General features: G+C 37.1%; 1 protein-coding gene across 1 annotated transcript in view; it reads right to left on the reverse strand.

The window, feature by feature from the left end:
• Positions 1 to 21,572, reverse strand: part of NCKAP5 (NCK associated protein 5) — a 953,343-nt gene that overhangs the window by 648,718 nt on the left and 283,053 nt on the right. Inside the window, exon 3 of the mRNA XM_036858046.1 lies at positions 445 to 518. Coding sequence (XP_036713941.1) covers positions 445 to 518 — 74 coding nt within the window. The remainder of the gene's footprint in view (positions 1 to 444; positions 519 to 21,572) is intronic.

Consider the following 21,572-nt stretch of genomic DNA (forward strand, 5'->3'; position numbering starts at 1 on the left):
CATGGGAGACCTATACTACAGCATTCTTGAAATACATATTCTTTAATATGAATTAAGAAACTTTAAGCAGACGTGTTCAACCTTTCAATTATAGAAAAACTTAAATAATATTTAAGCAGGCAAGGGCCAGAGAATTTGGGTCCTAGTTTCTACAATATAAGTATGCTGCATGGCCTTGGACAAATTAATCCTTGACCCTGACAAGTGTTATGATTTCCACCATCCTCCCAGTTCTGAGCAGGTCCTTCACTCAAGGACAACTTTTGGCACCATTGTTTTACTTTAATTTAAGGAAGGGAACTCTCTAGGTAGCCTCTGCTGATTTTTGCCCCCAAAGGTGCTTTTGGCACCAAGTAGAAGAGACCGTTTGCCAACTCCATGCTTCTGTGATCAAGATCAAATTTATAGATGCTGCTATTAGTTAAGGATGTGGATTTAACTCACCTCCAGAGACTTCTGTGTTGCTCCTCAAGTTGAGTCAGCAGATGTTCAATGTATTTGTTGGAGTCCGTGTATTCCTGCACATACAGACACACAAAGACAAATAAGGCCTCATCACCATAGGCACAGGATTCTAAGACCATCTTGATCTCTACAAGAAGATTTTGGACAAGATAACCCCTTGGTCCCTCCCAGTTCTAGGAGTAGATGCTTCTATGACTTATATGCATAGTCATTTGGGGATGAATAATATTTGCCCCATATCCTGTGATCACTCCATGAACAAAAAACAGAAGAGAAATGGAGTTCTATCAAGTCAGCATAAAAATCCTCTTATTCACAGAGAAAAGCTAAATTTCATAGTCATTTACACTGTGGTCTGTTCTGCCATATAAAAGTAAGGGGTGGGGGAGGGAAGTGAGCCAAACTTACTTTCGCTGTTGACCTTAGAAGATGAGGAATAAATTAGACAACACAGGTCTTGATTATACTGGTTTTACACAAATAATTTCCTAGCAAAAACACTATTTTTGAGCTACATAGAAGCTTTATATATTCACTGCCTTCATTCACTGGGCATGTCATTTGTATTGATGAATCACATGTTTGTTTTCCTTCATCTCCTTATATGAACAAAACAATGTAATTTGGTTTTGGTGTTTCTTTTCTTTAATTTTTATTTTCTTTTATTTATTTTCTTAGAAAATCAATCTTTGGCTTCTAAGAGGTTATAAAGGCAAGGTTTATCTTGTTTAGAACTATGTATAAAGTTTTGTAAATCAAATTATATTTTCAAGAAACATTTCCAAAAAATGAGGGATTCCTTTGAGGCATGAGAATTGCTCATAAAATCTATAGGTTATTAAATCCGATTTTTTATATTTGTGATTCCTGAATATGAGGTTCACATGCAATAGTTTCAACTGCTAACTATGTAGAAAAATACAAAAAAAATTTTGTATGATTTATTTCATCCTGAACCTGATACTTCTTTCCCTTTCTGTATGAAGATCTAGCCCACAGGCCTCTGTGCCTACATTACAACTACCTTAGACGGAACAGTGTGCAATGATTTCAGTTTTAAGGCACGCATGAAAGTTATTGTTTCATTTCTTATAGAGTTAAGGTAAACTGGGAACTCTGGTTAATACTGCTACTTTTTTTTTTACAGATTTATGTTGATAAAATTCTATATAAAATCTGTTGTTCCTATAAAAGTATTCACTATAATGGGCAGGAGCAGGGGAGTGGAAGAAACACAGTAAGAGTTGACCTGATATAATGGAAAGAGCCCTGTTCCAAGTTTCTGGACCTGGATCTACCTGTGTAGCCTTGGAGAAGCCTTTTTAACTTTCCACAATATTTCAGTTAGACTAGAGAGTATCCCAAGTCCTCATCTAGCTAAAACTGTTAGAATTCTATAACACTATAATTCTACTGCAGAAAATTAGCTAAAGAGTTTTATTCTAATTAATACACACATTCAGTTTAGTTATTTAAACAAGACCATTGGGCACATCAAAACCAAAGCAGAAATCTCTTATCACAGGAAGTTGCAGTGGTCTGTGGTTATGTTATTAAGTATCCCGAACAAGCTTTAAACACGATTTATTTATTTATTTTTAATTAATTTATTTAATTTATTTATTTTTGGCTGCATTGGGTCTTCATTGCTGCTCACAAGCTTTCTCTAGTTGCGGCGAGCGGGGGCTACTCTTTATTGCAGCGCACGGGCTTCTCACTGCGGTGGTTTTCTTTGTTGCGGAGCATGGGCTCTAGGTGCATACACTTCAGTAGTTGTGGCACACGGGCTCAGTAGTTGTGGAATGCGGGCTCTAGAGTGCAGGCTCAGTAGTTGTGGCACACGGGCTTAGTCGCTCCATGGCATGTGGGATCTTCCCGGACCAGGGCTCAAACCCACGTCCCCTGCATTGGCAGGAGGGTTCTTAACCACTGCACCATGAGGGAATCCCTAAACACGATTTAGAACACTCAAAATTCTTAAAGATATTTTCAAATACATCCCATCAAAAAAACATTTAAAGACAGTGTTTCCAGGTAAAAACAAATATATAAACTTCAAAGTCACCCATCCATTCTTCATTCAATTGTTTTTTTTCAACATCTATTATATGTCAAGTGCTGTTCTAACTTCCGTAAATATAGTAATAACTAAGAGGGAGAAAGTTCCTGCCCTCAGAGAGCTTACATTCTGTAGAGAGATACATAACAAGTAAGTGAGCAGATTGATTTCAGATTGGTTACATGCTAGGAAGGAAATAACAGGTGACAGGAGGGACTTTAAGTGGGGAGAGCACCATCTTCATACACCATGGTTGGAAGAGGACTCTGAGTAAATGATTTTTGGGTTTAGACCTGAGAGAGAAGGAGGCAAGCATACAGAGAAAGGAAGAGAGCAGGGAGAACACCTCAGGCAAAGGAAATGGCATATGCAAAGGCACTCAAATGTGGTATTTAAGGAACAGAAAGGAAGCCATTGCGTCCAGGAGCAGAGCCTGGGGTGTGTATTCTAAAATGAAGTTGGAGAGGAAAGCAGGGGCCAAATCACATGCAAGCTCTGGAAAACAGTTAGATTTAAACCAATAGATTTGTTATTCTGTTCATTCTGCTTAGCTCAAGTCAGAGGTGGAAGCTGAAAGGTGATTACAAATATGATCTTTGGATCAAAGAGATTTAGGTTCAAATCCTGGTTTTGGTATTTACTAGCTGTACCTCCTCAGGCCAAGTTATTTAATCTCTCTAAATCTTATTTTTTTTCAGAGAGATAAATAATAATTTAAAAGGTGTTGTAAGGATTAAATAAAACAGTTTAAGCATATACCACATGCTAAGCAGTGAGCAGAGCCTTTTCTGTACGATCAAACCTCTTCTCAAAAGGCAAACCACTTTACAAGGTGAAGTTTATAACCACTGTCTCTTCTCTTACTCAACTCCAAAATGTTTAAGTGTATGCTTCTTTTTTTTGGCTGCGTTGGGTTTTCATTGCTGTGTGCGGGCTTTCTCTAGTTGTGCTGAGCGGGGGCTACTCTTCGTTGCGGTGCGCGGGCTTCTCATAGCAGAGGCTTCTCTTGTTGCGGAGCACGGGCTCTAGGTGCGCGGGCTTCAGTAGACGTGGCTCATGGGCTCTAGAGTGCAGGCTCAGTAGTTGTGGCTCACGGGCTTAGTTGCTCCTCGGCATGTGGGATCTTCCTGGACCAGGGCTCGAACCCATGTCCCCTGCATTGGCAGGCGGATTCTTAACCATTGCGCCATCAGGGAAATCCCTAAGTGTATGCTTCTTTAATTACAGTTGCTGAATTTTAGAATAGGTAGTTAGAGATTAACAATAACAATACAGATTTTCAAGCATTAAGTGTAGGTATTGATGGATTATGGTTTAAAAGCTATTTCAAATACAATACTGGCTGCTTCCATTAATTTTCCATAAAAATAACTCTAATGATGTCTTAAACAACATAACAATGGGAAACTAGGATTATGGATTCTTTATCCTTCTTTTCAGCTTAATTTTTCATCATAGCATGCTTACTTTAATATCCAATTTTATGTTACTTGCACATTTATTGGGGTATTGCCTATACCCCACCCCTACACATACACACACACACACACACACACAAATAGACACCAACTGAAATGAATTGAGAAAAAAAAGATGATGCTTACATGTGTTTTTTGTTAACTGAAACAAGTTTTTCCCTGCCTAAAAGAACTTAGGCAGCACCCTCATATATTTATCATTTCTGGCCCCTGAATTGGAGAAATTTGTTAACTAATAATAAATCCTTACCATTCTTTAAGAATAAACTAGGATTATTCTACTAGGAATCACTTTGGAGATTAACTCCCAGGAAACAATGGAGGGTGATCCCAGTGGGGCTGGCAGTGGTCCACCCTGGAACTACAGTCACAGCAAGTACAATGTTATAGCGACTGTGCCTATAGTGCCAGCTTGGGTATAAAGTGCATACTTTGAATGTTCTTAACATGGGCTCCAATATTCCAGAGTATCAAAGGCACAGGCAGAAAGAAAGGGGATGGCAAAATTCTACCTCCGTATAACATAGCTCCCCAAATTGCCTGAAAGACATTGGATATTGGGAGACCTCACAGAAAAGATTTTTAAAATGCAGATGGACAGAAGGTGGTATATACACTGTCTGCTGGTGATCCCAGGGTCTACGCGGATCATTTTAGAATGAGTAAACTGAAAACATACAACACAGAACCCATGAAGAATTACTGGAGGACAAGAGAAAGAGAACATCACCCTCAAACACAGGAGAAGGCATCAAATCTGAAAATGATTTTCAAGAAAGTATTTTAGAAAAAAACCTTAACATGTTTGGTAGTATCCAGAAAGACATGACTCTCCAAAACATGTGCAGAAAGCTTAAAAAAAAGACACCGAGATAAAAAGATAGGATTAAATTAAAAACAAGACGAGCTGAAAAGAGAATAAAATGAAATAAAAAAGGAGCTGGGTGAGCTAAGAATTTCAAGGAAATATAAACTGCAATAGCAGAATGGAAACTTGTTGACCTTTACATTGTGATTTTTATTATGGGATGACTCTCCACAACATGAAATTGTGCTTCAGAGAAGAGTGGGTAATGGATTATGGTGTATCGGCACTAAGTGATCACACAAATGAAGTCTACTCCTCAGTATCTCATCTAGAAACAAATCAAACTCCCCAACCCAAGTACTTAAATATTCCTCAGTATCCATGGGGGATTGGTTCCAGGACCAATTCCTGGTGATACCAAAACCCATGGATGCTCAAGTCTTTTATAGTCAGCCCTCTGTATCCACAGATGTGAAACCCATGGATACGAGGTTGACTGCACTCACTAAGCCTTCTACTATGTCTACGTATGATTCAATTAGTGTATATATAGTCCAGTTAGTGAAGATTAATACTGCTGTAACCTAGAAGAAAAACACACACCCATATCCCCGTCGTCCTTGGTGTCAATGTTCACTGTCTCTAACATTATCCATGAAAAATGTCAGCTTCCCCAGGCTTGCTTTGCCCAGCATGTACTTCTCATGTCACTCAGCACAAAGACTTTATTCAAATATAGTTATTAACTTGATGAACACTGTATTCTACTTATTTTCCTTATGACAAACCCACATTAGATACAATAGTAGAATTGACAATAAAAACACACACACAGTCCTGTGAAGGACAAACAATCTAGGTAAATTAAATAAAGGATAAAGATGAAAATGAATAGAGACATGATGGATATTAGGTCAGAAAATGTAGGTTTGTCTATCAATTATAGCTTTTGAGTACTTGACAAGATTTGTAAGGTAAACAATGATCAAGGGATAATTAAAGAAACATTTCAGAATAGGATAGAGAAAAAAAAACACTTGATTTTACACATCAAAAAGGCTCCTCACAGTCCAGGTAGTTTATGGAAAATCATCCACACATCCACCCACATAAGGGCTGGAAAAAAAAGTAGTGTGTGTGTTTGGGGTGGGGATTGAGATGACTGCAAGCACCCAAACAGACAAATGGGTCTCCTATCAAGGATTTTAAAAAGGCTGGTTGCATAGCTTCTGGCCACCCCAGATGTCCATTGGAATAAGACACATAGACAAACCTTTGTGTCTTAATCCATAAACATCCCCAATAAAGTAGCTTCTATATAACAAAGCAACAGAAAGACATTCTCAGGTTTACATGAATTCAGAAAATAAAGCACCTACCTTAATTAAAAATACATGTGTGGGAGGGTGGGGGGAAGTGCTCCAAGGTGGAGGCTCAGGAAGACCCTGAACTCACCTTGCCCCATGGACACACCAAATCTACAGCTGCATATGGAATAATTCCCTTTGAAAAAGAACTGAAAACTAGCTGAACTGCCCCATCCACAGTAAATGATAAAAGGACCACATTGAGATGGGTAGGAGAGACAGAGATGTGGTCTCACCAAAAACTCCATGCCTGGTACAGAGCCCCACAATAGGGAGGGAATCTCACAAATCCAGAGCTTCTCCCCTAGGGTGAGGGGTTTGTGCCCCATATCAGCCTCTCCAGCCCTTGGGACCTACAACAGAGAGATGAGCCCCCAAAATGTCTGGCTTAGAAACCAAAAGAGCTCACATCCAAGGGTCCCAAAGGGCTGTGTGAACTAAAAATGCCACCTGCCATATCTGTACACAAAGGATGTTGCAGCCATCAAGCCGTCACATTACAGCTGCCCCAACGGTGAGCCTTGAGGGAACTCAGGATCGAGGCAAGATTTGCCCCCCATCTAGCAGCCAGCTGCTGTAGCCACCCCCCACGATGCACCCTGAGGAGACTCAGGATGAGAAGCACAGGATACTGGCCCCAGATAGCTGGGGTGCATATCAAAGGAATGATTTCAGTGAGCCCAGAATTTGCATCTTCCCATACAAGGAAAAGCACTAAATTCCTTAACCTGAGATATCTGGTTTTCCTTAATTAACAGTAATCTTTGATGTTCCGACTACCTGGTCTTTGTTGCAAAAACTCCTATAAGTCCTGGCTCCCGCCCTTGCCTCTTTGGGGCAGTCCCTCAGTTATCTGAGATGCTGTGTCCCAGGCTTAAGTCCTCAGTTTTGTCCACCAAGTAAAACATAACTCTCAACTTCTAGGTTGTGCATTATTTTTCAGTCGACAGTTGAAGTGAACTGAGATTCTCCTTTCAAAAGGCTTGACATATATGCACTACTATGTATAAAATAGATAACTAATGAGAGCCTAATGTATAGCACAGGGAACTCTACTCAATGATCTGTGGTGACCTAAGTGGGAAGGAAATCTGAAAAAGAGTGGATATAGTATACATATAACTGATTCACTTTGCTGTACAGCAGAAACTAACACAACATTGTAAAGCAACTGTACTCCAATAAAAATTAATTTAAAAATAAATAAAGAAATAAAAGGCTTGCATGAGGTCTCACTTGCCCTAGAACCCAGTGCAAAAGTAGCCGTTTGAAAAGTGTCTGGAGTGTGAAGGAGATTCCTATGCTAATCTTCAAGCATCTGCTGGAGGAACAAGAGATAGTTGGGACTCTTTTTGGAGACTGGGGTGCTGGCAGACACCATTCTGCACTCTCCCTCTACCCTGTTAGCACAGGCAGGTGTGCAGACATGGGACCCTCCCACTGTCTTGGTAAGGCAGGCAGGGATGAGTAGATGCAGCATTCCCTCACTCCCTGGCTGGGCCCAGCTAGTGAGAGCAGTCAAGACACTCTCCCACTCCCTTGCTGAAGCTGGCAGGGGAGCACAGACAAGCATTTTTCCTGATGTCATGCCGAAGCCAAGGAGCATGTCCTGCCCCCTATGCACTCCCGATGCCCTTCTAGAGCCAGCAGGTGCATGCAATCCACATAGAGGTTGCCCTCTGATCACCTAGCCCTGGTGGCCAAGGGGACTTGCATTCCTGGGCTCCATGGGACTGTAACAATTGGAAAGATAGTTCTTCGCAGGCTACCACCCCCAGGGCACTGCACAGGCAGCAGACTGAAACACACCTCCAGTCTTCTTATGAAAAAGGCCTATTTGCTTGTCCTGGAGATTCAGCCTGAGGCTTCAGGCTTGCCACACATCTAGAGAATACAGAGGTACTCTCAGTGAATGTAAGACATTATCCTTGCACACTCCCTTTGCCTCACTGCAGCTCAATGATACCTCCCAGAAAGGAGCTTATACACTTGTCTAGAGGTCTGATTTATGGAAATGTTGCCCAAGGGTCATCTCCAGATTTCCTGTTCTGGAGGCCAGCAGGGTTTATGATTATGGCCCATAGGACTATATACGTGCATATTTCAAAACCTGCTGCCCGAGGGTTTGACTTTCAAACAGCCTAAAACTAAGTGCAAAATGAGATCCTTCCTCTTGGAACACTGACAGGTCTTGGCACACCCTCAACACCAGGAACCTATGAAGAATAAATCGGGCTGCTTAGACAATCACAAAGTTTCAAAAGACAACCAACCACTAGGGCAAGGTTGAATTATAAGGTTCATCACCTACACAAGGCCAACTACTTCGAAACTCAGAGAGGTAGCTGTTTCACCAATACACAGAAACAGCATCAAACAAAATGGCAAAACAGAAATATGTTCCTAAAGAAAGAACAAGACAACACTTCAGAAAGAGATTTTAATGAAATGAAGATAAGTAATCTACCCAATAAAGAATTCAAAGTAATAGTCAAAATTGCTCACTGAACTCAGAAGAATAGGTGAACACAGTGAGAACTTCAGCAAAGAGATAGAAAATATAAAGAAGTACAGAACAGAAGTCACAGAGCTGAGAACACAAAAACTGAACTAAAAAACACCCTAGAAGGATTCAATAGCAGACTAGACAAAGCAGTAGAAAGAATCAGTGTTCTGGAAGATAAAGCAAGGAGACTCATCTAAACTGAGCAGCAAAATAATAATAATAATAATATAATACGAGTAAAAATAAAGTGAAGAGATTTAAAGGGATTTGTGGGAAAACACCAAGAGGCCTAACATTAACATTATGGGGGTCTCAGGAGAAGAGAGAAAGAAAGGGGCAGAACTTATTTGAAGAAATAATGGCTAAAAATTTCCCTAACCTGGGAGAGGAAACAGACATCCAGGTCCAGGAAGCCCAGAGAACTCCAAATAAGATGAACCTTAAGAGATCTACACCAAGATACATTATACTTAAAATGTCAAAAATTGAAGACAATAAGAGAACCTTAAAAGCAGCAAGAGAAAAGCAACTTGTTATGTGTGAGGGAAAGCCAATAAGACTAGCAGCATATTTTTTTAGCAGAAACATTGTGGGCCAGAAGGGAGTGGCATGATATATTCTCAGTGCTGAAAGAAATAAATTCCAACCAAGCAAGGAATCTTGCTCCACCCAGCAAGATTATCACTCATCATGAAAGAAGAGATAGAGTTTTTCAGTCAAACAAAAGTTAGATGAGTTCATCACCACCAAACCAACCTAACAAGAAATGTTAAAGGGACTTCTTTAACCTGAAAAGAAAGGTCACTAATTAATAACAAGAAAATATATGAAAGTCAAATTCTCACTGGTAAAGATAAATATTTAGCAAAGGTAGTGGATTAATCACTTATAAGGTTAGTGTCAAGTTTAAAAGACAAAAGTAGCAAAATTAACAAAAATACAATAATTATTTAAGGGATACCTAAGAGACAGAAGTAAAAAGATGAAATGTAGTGGAGAGGTAAAGATGTAGAGTTTTGGAATAAGCTCAAATTTAAGTTAGTATTAACTTAAAATGGACTTTTATATACATAGGACATTATATGTGAACCATATGATAACCACAAAGCAAAAACCTAGAGTAGATACACACACACAAAAAGAGAGAAAGGAATCTCAACATAACAACTAAAGGAATCTCAACATAACAACTAAAGGAATCTCAACATAACAACTAAAGGAATCTCAACATAACAACTAAAGGAATCTCAACATAACAACTAAAGGAATCTCAACTAAACTAAGTCATCAAAGCACAAGGAAAGAGAGCAAGAGAAGAAAGTAATAGAGAGGAACTACAAAAAAACAGGCAGAAAAATTAACAAAATGGAAGTAAATTAATATTTATCAATAATTACCTTAAATGTAAATGGACTAAATTCTTCACTCTAAAGACAGAGTGACTGAATTGATTAAAAAACAAAACAAAAATCAAAAACAAAACAAAAAAACAAGACTCATCTATATGCTGCCTACAAGAGACTCACTTTAGGTATAAGGACATACATGTACTGAAAATGAAGGGATGGAAAAAGATATTGCATACAAATATTCAATAGAAACAAAAAGAAAGCTGGGATAGCTATACTCATATCAGACAAAATAGACTTTAAAACAAAGACTGTAGTAATAGACAAAGAAGGGCACTATGTAATGATAAAAGGGTCAGTTCAACAAGAATATGTAATTTTATAAATATATATGCACCCAACATAGAAGCACCTAAATATAAAAAGCAAATATTAACAGACCTAAAGGGAGAAAGTATAACAATACAATAATAGTAGGGGAGTTTAATACCCCACTTACATCAGTGGATAGATCATTCAGACAGAAAATCATAAGAAAACACTGGCCTTAATGACACCTTACATCAGATTGACTTAATAGACATATACAGAATATTCCATCCAAAAGCAGCAAAACACATTCTTTTCAAGTACACATGGAACATTCTCCAGGACAGATCATGTGTTAAGCCATAAAACAAATTTCAATAAATTTAAGGAGACTGAAATCACATCAAGCATTTCTTCCAGCCACAATGGCATGAAACTTAAAATCAATTACGAGAAGAAGACTGTAAAACTCACAGATACGTGGATATTTAACAACATGCTACATACAACCGCTGGGTCAATGAAAAAAATCAGTGGAGAAATAAAAACATACTTAGAGACAAATGAAAATGAAATACAACATACCAAAACCTATGTGATGCAGCAAAAGCAGTTCTAAAAGGGAAGCTCACAGAAATACTGGCCTACTTCAAGAAAGAAGAAAAATCTCCAATAAACAATCTAACTTTAAAGAAGTTAGAAAGAAACTAGAAAAAGAAGAAACAAAGTTAGTAGAAGAAAGTAAATAATAACAATCAGAGCAGAAATAAATAAAATAGAGGCTAAAAGGACAATAGGAAAGTCAGTAAAACTAAGAGCTGATTCCTTGAAAAGATAAACAAAATTGACAAACCCTTAGCCAGACTCACCAAGAAAAAAAGAGGCCTTAAATAAATAAAATCCAAAATTGAAGAGGAGATGTTACAACTGATAGCATAGAAATACAAATGATCTTAAAAGACTACTCTGAACAATTATAGGCCAACTCATTGGACAACATAGAAGAAATGAATACATTCTTAGAATCACACAATCTTTAGAGACTGAATTAGGAAGAAATAGAAAATCTGAACAGACCAAAACACATAAAGAGACTGTGGGAGGGTTCTGATTACCTATTCAAACAAAAGTTTGGTACCAGATGGCTTTTCTAGTGAAGTTTATCAAACGTTCAAAGAAGAGTTAATACCTATCCTTCTCAAATTCTTTCAAAAAGTTGAAGAGGAGGAAATGCTTCCAAACTCATTTGATGAGGCCAGCATTACTGTGACACCAAAATCCAGACAAGCACATCACCATAAATGAAAATTACAAGTCAATATCCCTGACGAACACAGATGCAAAAATCCTCAACAAAATGTTAGCAAATCACGTTCAACAATACATTAAAAGGATGATATACCATGATCAAGTGGGATTTATTCAAGGGATGTAAAGATAGTTCAACATCAACAACATCTGCAAAGCAACGTGGTACATTACATTAACAAAATGACAAATACAAACCATATGATCATCTCAATAGATGTACAAAAAGCTTTTGACAAAATTCAATATCCATTTATGTTAAACTTTCAACAAAGTGGGTACAGAGGGAATGTACCTCACCATAATAAAGGCCATATATGAGAAACCTACAGCTAACATACTCAACAGTGAAAAGCTGGAAGTGTTTCCTCTAAGATCAGGAACAAGATAAGAATGTCCACTCTCCCCACTTCTATTCAACATAGTATTGGAAGTCCTTGCCAGAGCAATTATGCAAGAAAAATAAAAGGCATCCAAATTGGAAAGAAATAAGTAAAACTCTCACTATTTGCAGATGAAATGATTTTATATAGAGAAAACCCTAAACTTTTCACAAAAAGACTGTTAGAACTACGAACAAATTTAGTGAAGTGGCAAGGCATAAAATGTCTATACACTAACAGAAAAAGAAATTAAGAAAACAGACCCATTTACAATTGCATCAAAAAGAATAAAATACCTAGAAATAAATTTAACCAAGAAGATGAAAGACCTGTACTCTGAAAACTCTAAGACACTGAAGAAAGAAACTGAAGACACAAAGAAATGGAAAGATGTTCCATGCTCATGGATTGGAATAGTTAATATTGTTAAAATGTCCATATTACTCAAAGGAATCTATAGAGTCAATGAAATACCTATCAAACTTCTAACGTTATTTCATAGAAACAGAACAAACAATCCTAAAATTAGTATGGCAACACAAAAGACTGTGAAAAACCAAAGCAATCTTGAGAAAGAAGAACAAAGCTGGAGGCATCATGCTCCTGGATTTCAAATTATATTATAAAGCTAGAGTAATCAAAACAGTGTGGCACTGACATGAAAACAGACACAGATCAATGGAACAGGACAGAGAATCCAGAAATAAACCTACAAGTATACGGTCAATTAATTAGTGACAAAAGAGCCAAGAATACGCAATGGAAAAAGGGCTGTCTCTTCAATAAATGGTGTTGGGAAAAGTGGATAGCCACATGCAAAAGAATGAAACTAGACCACTATCTTACACCATACCCCAAAATTAACTCAAAAGGGATTAAAGACTTGAATGTAAGACCTGAAGTCATAAAACTCCTAAAAGATAAAATAGATGGCAAGCTCCTTGACATGAGTCTTTGTGATGAATTTTAAAATCTGACTCCAAAAGCAAAAGCAAAAAAAATCAAAAATAAACAAGTGGGACTACATCAAACAAAAGACGCTTTTGCATAGCAAAGTAAACCATCAACAAAAGGCAGAGACAACCTTCTGAAAGGGAGAATATATTTGCAAATCATATACCTGATAAGGAGTTAATATCTAAAATATAGAACTTATACAACTCAATAGCCAAAAAAAAACCCAAAAACCCAAACAATCTGATTTTTAAATAGGCAGAGGATTTGAATAGATATTTTTCTAAAGAAGGCAAACAAGCAGTCAACAGGTACATGAAAAGATGTCCAATATCACTAGTCATCAGGGAAATGTGAATCAAAACTACAATGAAATAACACCTCACACCTGTTAGAATGGCTATTACCAAAATGACAAGTCTTGCCAAGGATGTGGAGAAAAGAGTACTCCCATGCGCTGTTGGTGGGAATGTAAATTGGTGCAGCCACTTTGGAAAACAGCATGGGGTTTCCTCAAAAAATTAAAACTAGGACTACCATATGATCTACTAATTCCACTTCTTGGTATTTATCTAAAAAAAACCCAAAAACCCCTAACTCGAAAAAATTATATGCACCCCCATGTTCATTGCATTATTTACAATAGCCAAGATATGGAAATAACCCAAGTGTCCATCAATGGATGAATGGATAAAGAAAAAGTGGTATATCTATCTATCTATCTATCTATCTATCTATCTATCTATCTATCTATCTATCTATCTATCTATCTATAAATAACACACACACACACAATGGAATATATTATTCAGCCACAAAAAAGAATGAAATCTTGCTATTTGTGACAACCTTGGACCTTGAGAAAATTAAGCTAAGCAAAATAATTCAGAAAAAAAGATAAATACTGTATGATTTCACTTATATGTGGAATCTCAAAAACAAAAACTAAACAAAACCAAAATCATAGATACACAGAACAGAATGGTGGTTGCCAGAGGGGAAGGGGGCTGGGGAGTGGCCAAAATTGGTGAAGGGGATCAAAAGGTAAAAACTTCCAGTTACAGAATAAATAAGTAATGGGGGAGGTCCTGTATAGCATAGTGACTATAGTCAATAATATTGTAGAGCATACTGGAAAGGTGCCAAGAGAGTAAATCCTAAAGTTAACTTTCTGTGGTGATGGATGCTATCGAGATTTACTATGGTGGTCATTTCACAGTGCATACAAATATCAAATCATTGTCCTGTATACCTGAAACCAACATAATATTATATGTCAATTAAATCTCAATAAATTTTTAAAAAGTATGTGTATCTTAAACTTTCTTAAAAGTTTGTGTATATATACAAGCATATACAAATATCCAAGAGATGAGTAAAAAGTATTTACCAGATATGTACATGTGTATATGTGTGTATGTGCATGTGTGCATATACACATACATTCTATACTGAACAGTGAATAAAAAATATGGAATTCAAAATATAAAAGGAAAGTTCAAAATTATTTAAACAGATTTTATGTCTAAAATGTAACTACAATTATAAAATTAAATATAAACATCCTAGAAGGAGGATGTAGAGTACACATTATGAATCTTTGCGGTGGACAGAAAGAGGAGGAAGACAAAGAGGGAAGCTAGAGGATGCAAAGTCTCTCTGTACATAGAGACTTAGGTACAAGGGTGTGCTTTGCCTACACATTTAACAGTTGGGAAAAGCAGTTTAGTAATACATCAAGGAAATTAAAACATCCATGTACATTTGATCCAGAAATTCCATGTCTAGGAATCATCCTGAGTAAAATGTCAAAACTAATGATGTTCAAAATATTATTTACAGCAATATAAAAAAAAAAACACCTGATATCTTGGGTTCCAAAAATAAAGGATTGTTTAAAGTAAAGCACACTTTATCCATTTGGAGAATTATACAATTCCTTAAATTTGTAAAGAATATATAATAAAATGGATAACAGTATAATGTTAGGTGAAAGAAGCATGATGTAATACTGCATAATCCTATATATCACAGTTTTGAAAATATATAAAAGATCACAAGAGAATAAAGCAAACAATATATGGTAGTACTATGGGATAAATTAATTTCTTCTGTATACTTTTCTCTTTCTAGTTTTAAAATACTATATACTCACTATATAAATATTAAAAGTGATCAATATTATTTAGAAAAATACAGTCCAAGAAAATAATGCCCACAAAGTTTTAATTATAATTAAATTTTAGAAAGCTGGATCTAAAATCCCACAATAAAACAAAATCCTTTATATTAGTCTAAAGCTAAGCTGGTGTTTGAAACAATGAAGCCTTTTTTTCACTTGTCAATGTTCTGCTAAAACTATTTCACCCAAGTTAGGATTGGCGAGGAACACCAAGTTACACCATAACATATTTGTATAATGTTTTAAAAATTTTACAAAGGTACAGCGTCTGTTCCTTGGCTAAAATTTATGCAAATTAGAATCATTTTGGACATATATTTCAGGAAGTTTGCTGTTCACTTCTTTAATGTACATGTTTCAGGGCAATTAGTATGAAACATTTAAAGCAATTACGTTTATAGATATACTGAACATTGCATATCTGTGTAGTATAAGCCCACTTAATGTGAACCTCATACTGTCTGATCTGGGTCAGTTTTGAGCAAAGCCCATTATAAATTAATTCTAATGATGAGAGGATCTCATTTTTCATTCACGTCAAGTGGAGTTTAAAATATAATACTATTTCAAAGCTTGCAGAGATCCAAAATCCCTCCTAATAATCGTCATGTTATAATCAGCGTCATTTATGTCAGAGCTTGTGAAATCCTGTCAGCAGTTTTATCACTCCTAATGTAGGATTCCCAATCCACCTGTGGGCAAAGCAGCACGAACTAGGAGGCCAGCTGTTCGAATCAACAGAACCAGCATTAGTTACAGGATTTTCCATACTTAGGAAATGACTAACTACTATAACAAGTGATGCTGCCCTCAAAGGTTATTTTGTCACCTTAATGAAAAGGTACACCTACACGGTAAATGTAAAAAACTAAAACATACCCACTTTGGGAATTACACACAAGGTAATAGATGGAAAGGTGCCTCATACTTGACTGGCATCTGTGCCAACATAAATTCTTCCAATAAAACATTTTTAAATGTTAAACACCACAAACAAATCAATTCAGGACTACCAGCTCTAACAGATTAATCTCACTGCAATTATCTCCCCACTAGCCATCTCTAATTCCTCTTTCCTGTTCATTCTTCAAACCTTGCTTCTACTGCAAATTCTTCCATGGAACTGTTAGAGCCACCAATGGCCTCTGCAAGGTGGAAACACGGGATATTGCTTGATCCCTATTGTATGAATAGTTTCTGGAGACATTCGAAATCATGTTCTCTCCCTCCCTGGTTTTCTGTGAAAGTGTTTCCTGTCTCCTTCTATCACTCTGAGATCGTCTTTTTCCTTCCTTCTTCTTCTTCGAGCCCCTAATGTACCAAGAGTAAGGTTCCATCACAGGCCCTCTTTCTACTGGAAAATCTAGTAGACTACTAGGGCTTCAACATTTGCCCAAAATCCAGAGACTCTCAATTATTTACCTGCATGCTAGCTCACCCTCCTGAGGTCCAATCCTGTATATCTGGCTATTTACCAAACAGATCCCTCTGAATGTGCCACAACTCTTCAAAGCATGTCTTCCTTCATCATTGTATCCTAGAGGATAATGCTAGGATATTAGAATGCTAATGCTAAGTATTAGAATACTTAGCAGAGCACTTGGAACACTGCAAACGTGTGTTAAATAAATGAATGAGTAAATTAGTTAATTAGCTAGATGTACTCAGTCTAATAACAAGAGAATCTGAAATTATAAGGCTCTCGGTTTGGCCTTCCAGAACAGTTTTTTAACTATGTCATGGACATTAGGTAGTTTTCCAAACTTACCGTATACTCATTTTTATTCTATTAGTACAAACCAGAAATGGCATCTCAAAGATAATCTATGGACAATTTTGCAAAATCTGTGTGTTCCTCTGATCTCATAATCCTGGGCATGATTTACCTACATTGCTTATCTATGCTATGTAAATCACACAGGCTGTCAAAGGTTTCAACACAATGCAAAACGTCATAACCAAAGTTTGTTGTCAAACAGAGGGATAATGGATAGCATGGTGAATAGTAAACCCTACAGGATGAAACCATCTCTTAATCTCTGTCACATATGAGAAGTTCATTAACATGAATTATAGTGACAGAATATAGACAAATAGCACATGCGGCCACTGAAAAGTTTTATTGCCTGCTATTCTGTATCAAGACAATGCAATTAATGCAAATCAAACTATGAGTACAGCTTAGCAGAACACTGTAGTACAATACATCTCAATCTGTTGGAGACTACTAAATTGTCCCCCATATATTATGAGGACATTGTATATTTATTTTAAAGATAACTCTGACAAATAACAAGGTCCTACTGTATAGTACAGGGAACTATGTTCAATATCCTGAGATAAACCATAATGGAGAAGAATATGAAAAAGAATGTGTGTGTGTGTGTATGTGTGTGTGTGTATATATATATATATATATATATATATATATAACTATAACTGAATATATATATACACACATATAACTGAATCATTGTGCTGTACAGAAGAAATTAACACAACATAAAAATCAACTATACTTCAATAAAAAAATAAAAGTAAAGATAGCTTCCACTCCTCCCCAGTTTCAGCTGAACACTTGGTTCCTAAGCTGGAGTTTCTTTTTCCCAATAAGTTAGGTGTGAACATGTGACTGAGTTCAAGCCAACGACATGTGAGCAAAAATGGTACGTGCAACATCCAAGGACTCTCTGACTTAAAGACAAGATGCTTGCCCATTACACACTCTTCCCCTGGCTGGGAATGGTAACAACCTTGGGCCCAGAGACAGAAGGGCAAAATTGATTGATCTTCAAGCAGCTGTCTGCCCACCCTAATCTTTCCCTTTCCTTCTTATGTGAAAAAGAAATAAGTTTCTATCTTATATAAAACACATTTTTGGGTCTCTTTGTTACACACCTTAGCCTGTACTGTAAGTAACAGAATAAATATTCTGTTCAAAAGACAATTCTTTCAAAATTAACACAGCAAACAGACAAAGTGAAATACTAAGCCAACTTAACATCTCTATATTTCTTGATTGATTGATATACTTTGTAGTCATTTTCCAAAGCACTTTGGCATCCCATTCTCATTTAATCCTCACAACATCTTTGAGTCATGGTCACCATTTCAATTTAGAAAACTACAGTTCAGATTATCCTTAGATGCTCTGTTTGGGTCAAACAATGACAGACTTCAGACAACTGCTCAATTTAGCACATTTCCTACTGCCCCAGGCCAAACTGAAGCAGGAGAATGACCTTCCCTGTGGGCTAACTGCTCTCAAAGTAGATTCTATGCTGGTAAGATGGAAACTAGAGGCAGAAGGAACTTCCCCAGCCCCCCTCACTTAGGGGAATCTGGCTACACGCAAAGCCATAAAACCAAGTCAGGAATAAACCTCCAAATTTATACTAACTGTATATCTTGTGTAAGTTTGACTTTGGTTTTGCTTTGATTTCCCTGCCCCAGTTCAACAAGGCCAAGGGCAGCAATTAGATTGTAGTCACATATTCAGCACTCTATTCTAAGAAACGGAATGAATTCAAGCACAATACCTTTTAATTTTTATCACATTTGACAAAGATGCTATTACTGATACCTAGATATTCTTTAAGGAAAAGACATAAGAGGTATATTTGGTTTTAAGTGGGAAAGAGAAGTGATTATTGTATTTCTAAGCTGCCTATGTTATTTTCGTACGTATTGCTTTTATAGCAATTTGGGAGATAAGTACATATTTGTCAAGTAAGGGACTCATTTATATGGAAAAAATAACTTATTTTTAATTTTTCTTCTCTTTTTCCTGAAGTGGAAATGAAAAATAATTCAATCAGTCCTGAAGTTCTGCAAGTCAGTAACATATCATTTGTCAGCAAGGCAGTAGATTATACATATATTATCTCAACAAAAAAAATCAGTCACTATAAAAAAATAAATGACATGGTTAGCAGAGCCCTCATTTCAACCTTGATTCTTGCTTTGATGGAGAGACACTGACAGAGCTTTACATAAGTGGAGAGCCTCAGTTAGGTTACCAGCTACTGTAAGTAGAAGAGTTTGGCCACAGAAAGTTCAAGGACTATTCTAAATCCCAGTATCACATCAAAACACAGCAGGAATTGACTGATGGATCCATTGCATTAATACACTGGACTTTTCACATTTCCTTCCACTCAAACATCAGATCACAGAATGCCATTTCACTCACTACAGTGTATCATGGCCCCCTGAGCCTACTACAATCAACACCCTTCAAAATCTGGCTAGTTATGTTCTAATTTTATCTCCTGTTATTCCCCAAAGCTGTCCTAGGACTCTGGTGAAGGCAGACTCCTTGCTTTTCCTGAAAAGGCCAAGATATAAACTCTGTGCAATCTCAGCACCTAGCAAAGGACTGCAGATAGGTAGGTGCCAAGAGATAAGTTGCACCAATGTCACCGACTGTTAGGCTTTTTTTTTTTTTTAAACATCCTTATTGGAGTATAATTGCTTTACAATGGTGTGTTAGTTTCTGCTTTATAACAAAGTGAATCAGCTATACATATACATATATCCCCATATCTCCTCCCTCTTGCGTCTCCCTCCCACCCTCCGTATCCCACCCCTCCAGGTGGACACAAAGCACCGAGCTGATCTCCCTGTGCTATGCGGCTGCTTCCCACTAGCTATCTATTTTACATTTGGTAGTGCATATATGTCCATGCCACTCTCTCACTTCATCCCAGCTTACCCTTCCCCCTCCCCGTGTGGCCATTCTGACCAGCGTGAGGTGATACCTCATTGTAGTTTTGATTTGCATTTCTCTAATAATTAGTGATATTGAGCATCTTTTCATGTGTCTCTTGGCCATCTCTATGTCTTCCTTGGTGAAATGTCTATTTAGGTCTTCCACCCATTTTTTAACTGGATTGTTTGTTTTTTGATATTGAGCTCCATGAGCTGTTTGTATATTTTGGAGATTAATCCTTTGTCTGTTGTTTCATTTGCAAATATTTTCTCCCATTCTGAGGGTTGTCTTTTTGTCTTGTTTATGGTTTCCTTTGCTGTGCAAAAGCTTTTAAGTTTAATGAAGTCCCATTTGTTTATTTTTGTTTTTATTTCTGTTACTCTAGGAGGTGGGTCAGAAAAGATCTTGCTGTGGTTTATGTCAAAGAGTGTTCTTCCTATGTTTTTCTATAAAGGTTTTATAGTGTCTGGTCTTACATTTAAGTCTTTAATCCATTTGGAGTTTATTTTTGTGTATGCAGTTAGGGAGTGTTCTAATTTCATTCTTTTACATGTAGCTGTCCAGTTTTCCCAGCACCACTTATTGAAGAGGCTGTCTTTTCTCCATTGTATATTCTTGCCTCCTTTGTCATAAATTAGGTGCCCATATGTGTGTGGGTTTATCTCTGGGCATTCTATCCTGTACCATTGATCTATATTTCTGTTTTTGTGCCAGTACCTTATTGTCTTGATTACTGTAGCTTTGTAGTATAGTCTGAAGTCAGGGAGCCTGATTCCTCCAGTTCCGTTTTTCTTTCTCAAGATTGCTTTGGCTATTCAGGGTCTTTTGTGTTTCCATACGAATTGTAAGATTTTTTGTTCTAATTCTGTGAAGAATGCCATTGGTAGTTCGATAGGGTTTGCACTGAATCTGTAGATTGCTTTGGGTAGTATAGTCATTTTCACAATATTGATTCTTCCAATCCAAGAACATGGTATATTTCTCCATCTGTTTATGTCATCTTTGATTTCTTTCATCAGTGTTTTATAGTTTTTAGCCTCCTTAGCCAGATTTATTCCTAGGTATTTTATTCTTTTTGTTGCAATGGTAAATGGGAGTGTTTCCTTAATTTCTCTTTCTGATTTTTCATTGCTGGTGTATAGGAATGCCAGAGATTTCTGTGCATTAATTTTGTATCCTGCAACCTTACCAAATTCATTGATTAGTTCTAGTAGTTTTCTGGTGGCATCTTTAGGATTTTCTATGTATAGTATCTTGTCATCTGCAAATAGTGACAGTTTTACTTCTTCTTTTCCAATTTGTATTCCTTTTATTTCTTTTTCTTCCCTGATTGCTGTGGCTAGGACTTCCAAAACTATGTTGACACTGTTAGGCTTTTTAAGAGACTAGTGAACCTGAACAGGGCTGAAGCATCACCAGGGGAGAAGAACACATTTGTTTACTCGTAGTGATGGTTCTCATTTGTTCATCTGTATCACCTGGAGGGCTGGTTAAACCAGACTGTTGGGCCCCAGTCCCCAAACTTCTGATTCAGTAGATGTGAGATGGAGCCCGAGAACTTGCATCTTTCACAAGCTCCCGGGTGATTCTGAGGCTGCTAGTCTGGAGCCCACTCTTTGAAAATCACTGGCTTATGGTAACAGGGATTAATTTATTACTTAGCCCTATGATCATTCACTGTCCCCATAAAGAA

Source organism: Balaenoptera musculus, chromosome 7 (genome assembly GCF_009873245.2).
Source record: "Balaenoptera musculus isolate JJ_BM4_2016_0621 chromosome 7, mBalMus1.pri.v3, whole genome shotgun sequence".
NCBI classification, from domain to species: domain Eukaryota; kingdom Metazoa; phylum Chordata; class Mammalia; order Artiodactyla; family Balaenopteridae; genus Balaenoptera; species Balaenoptera musculus.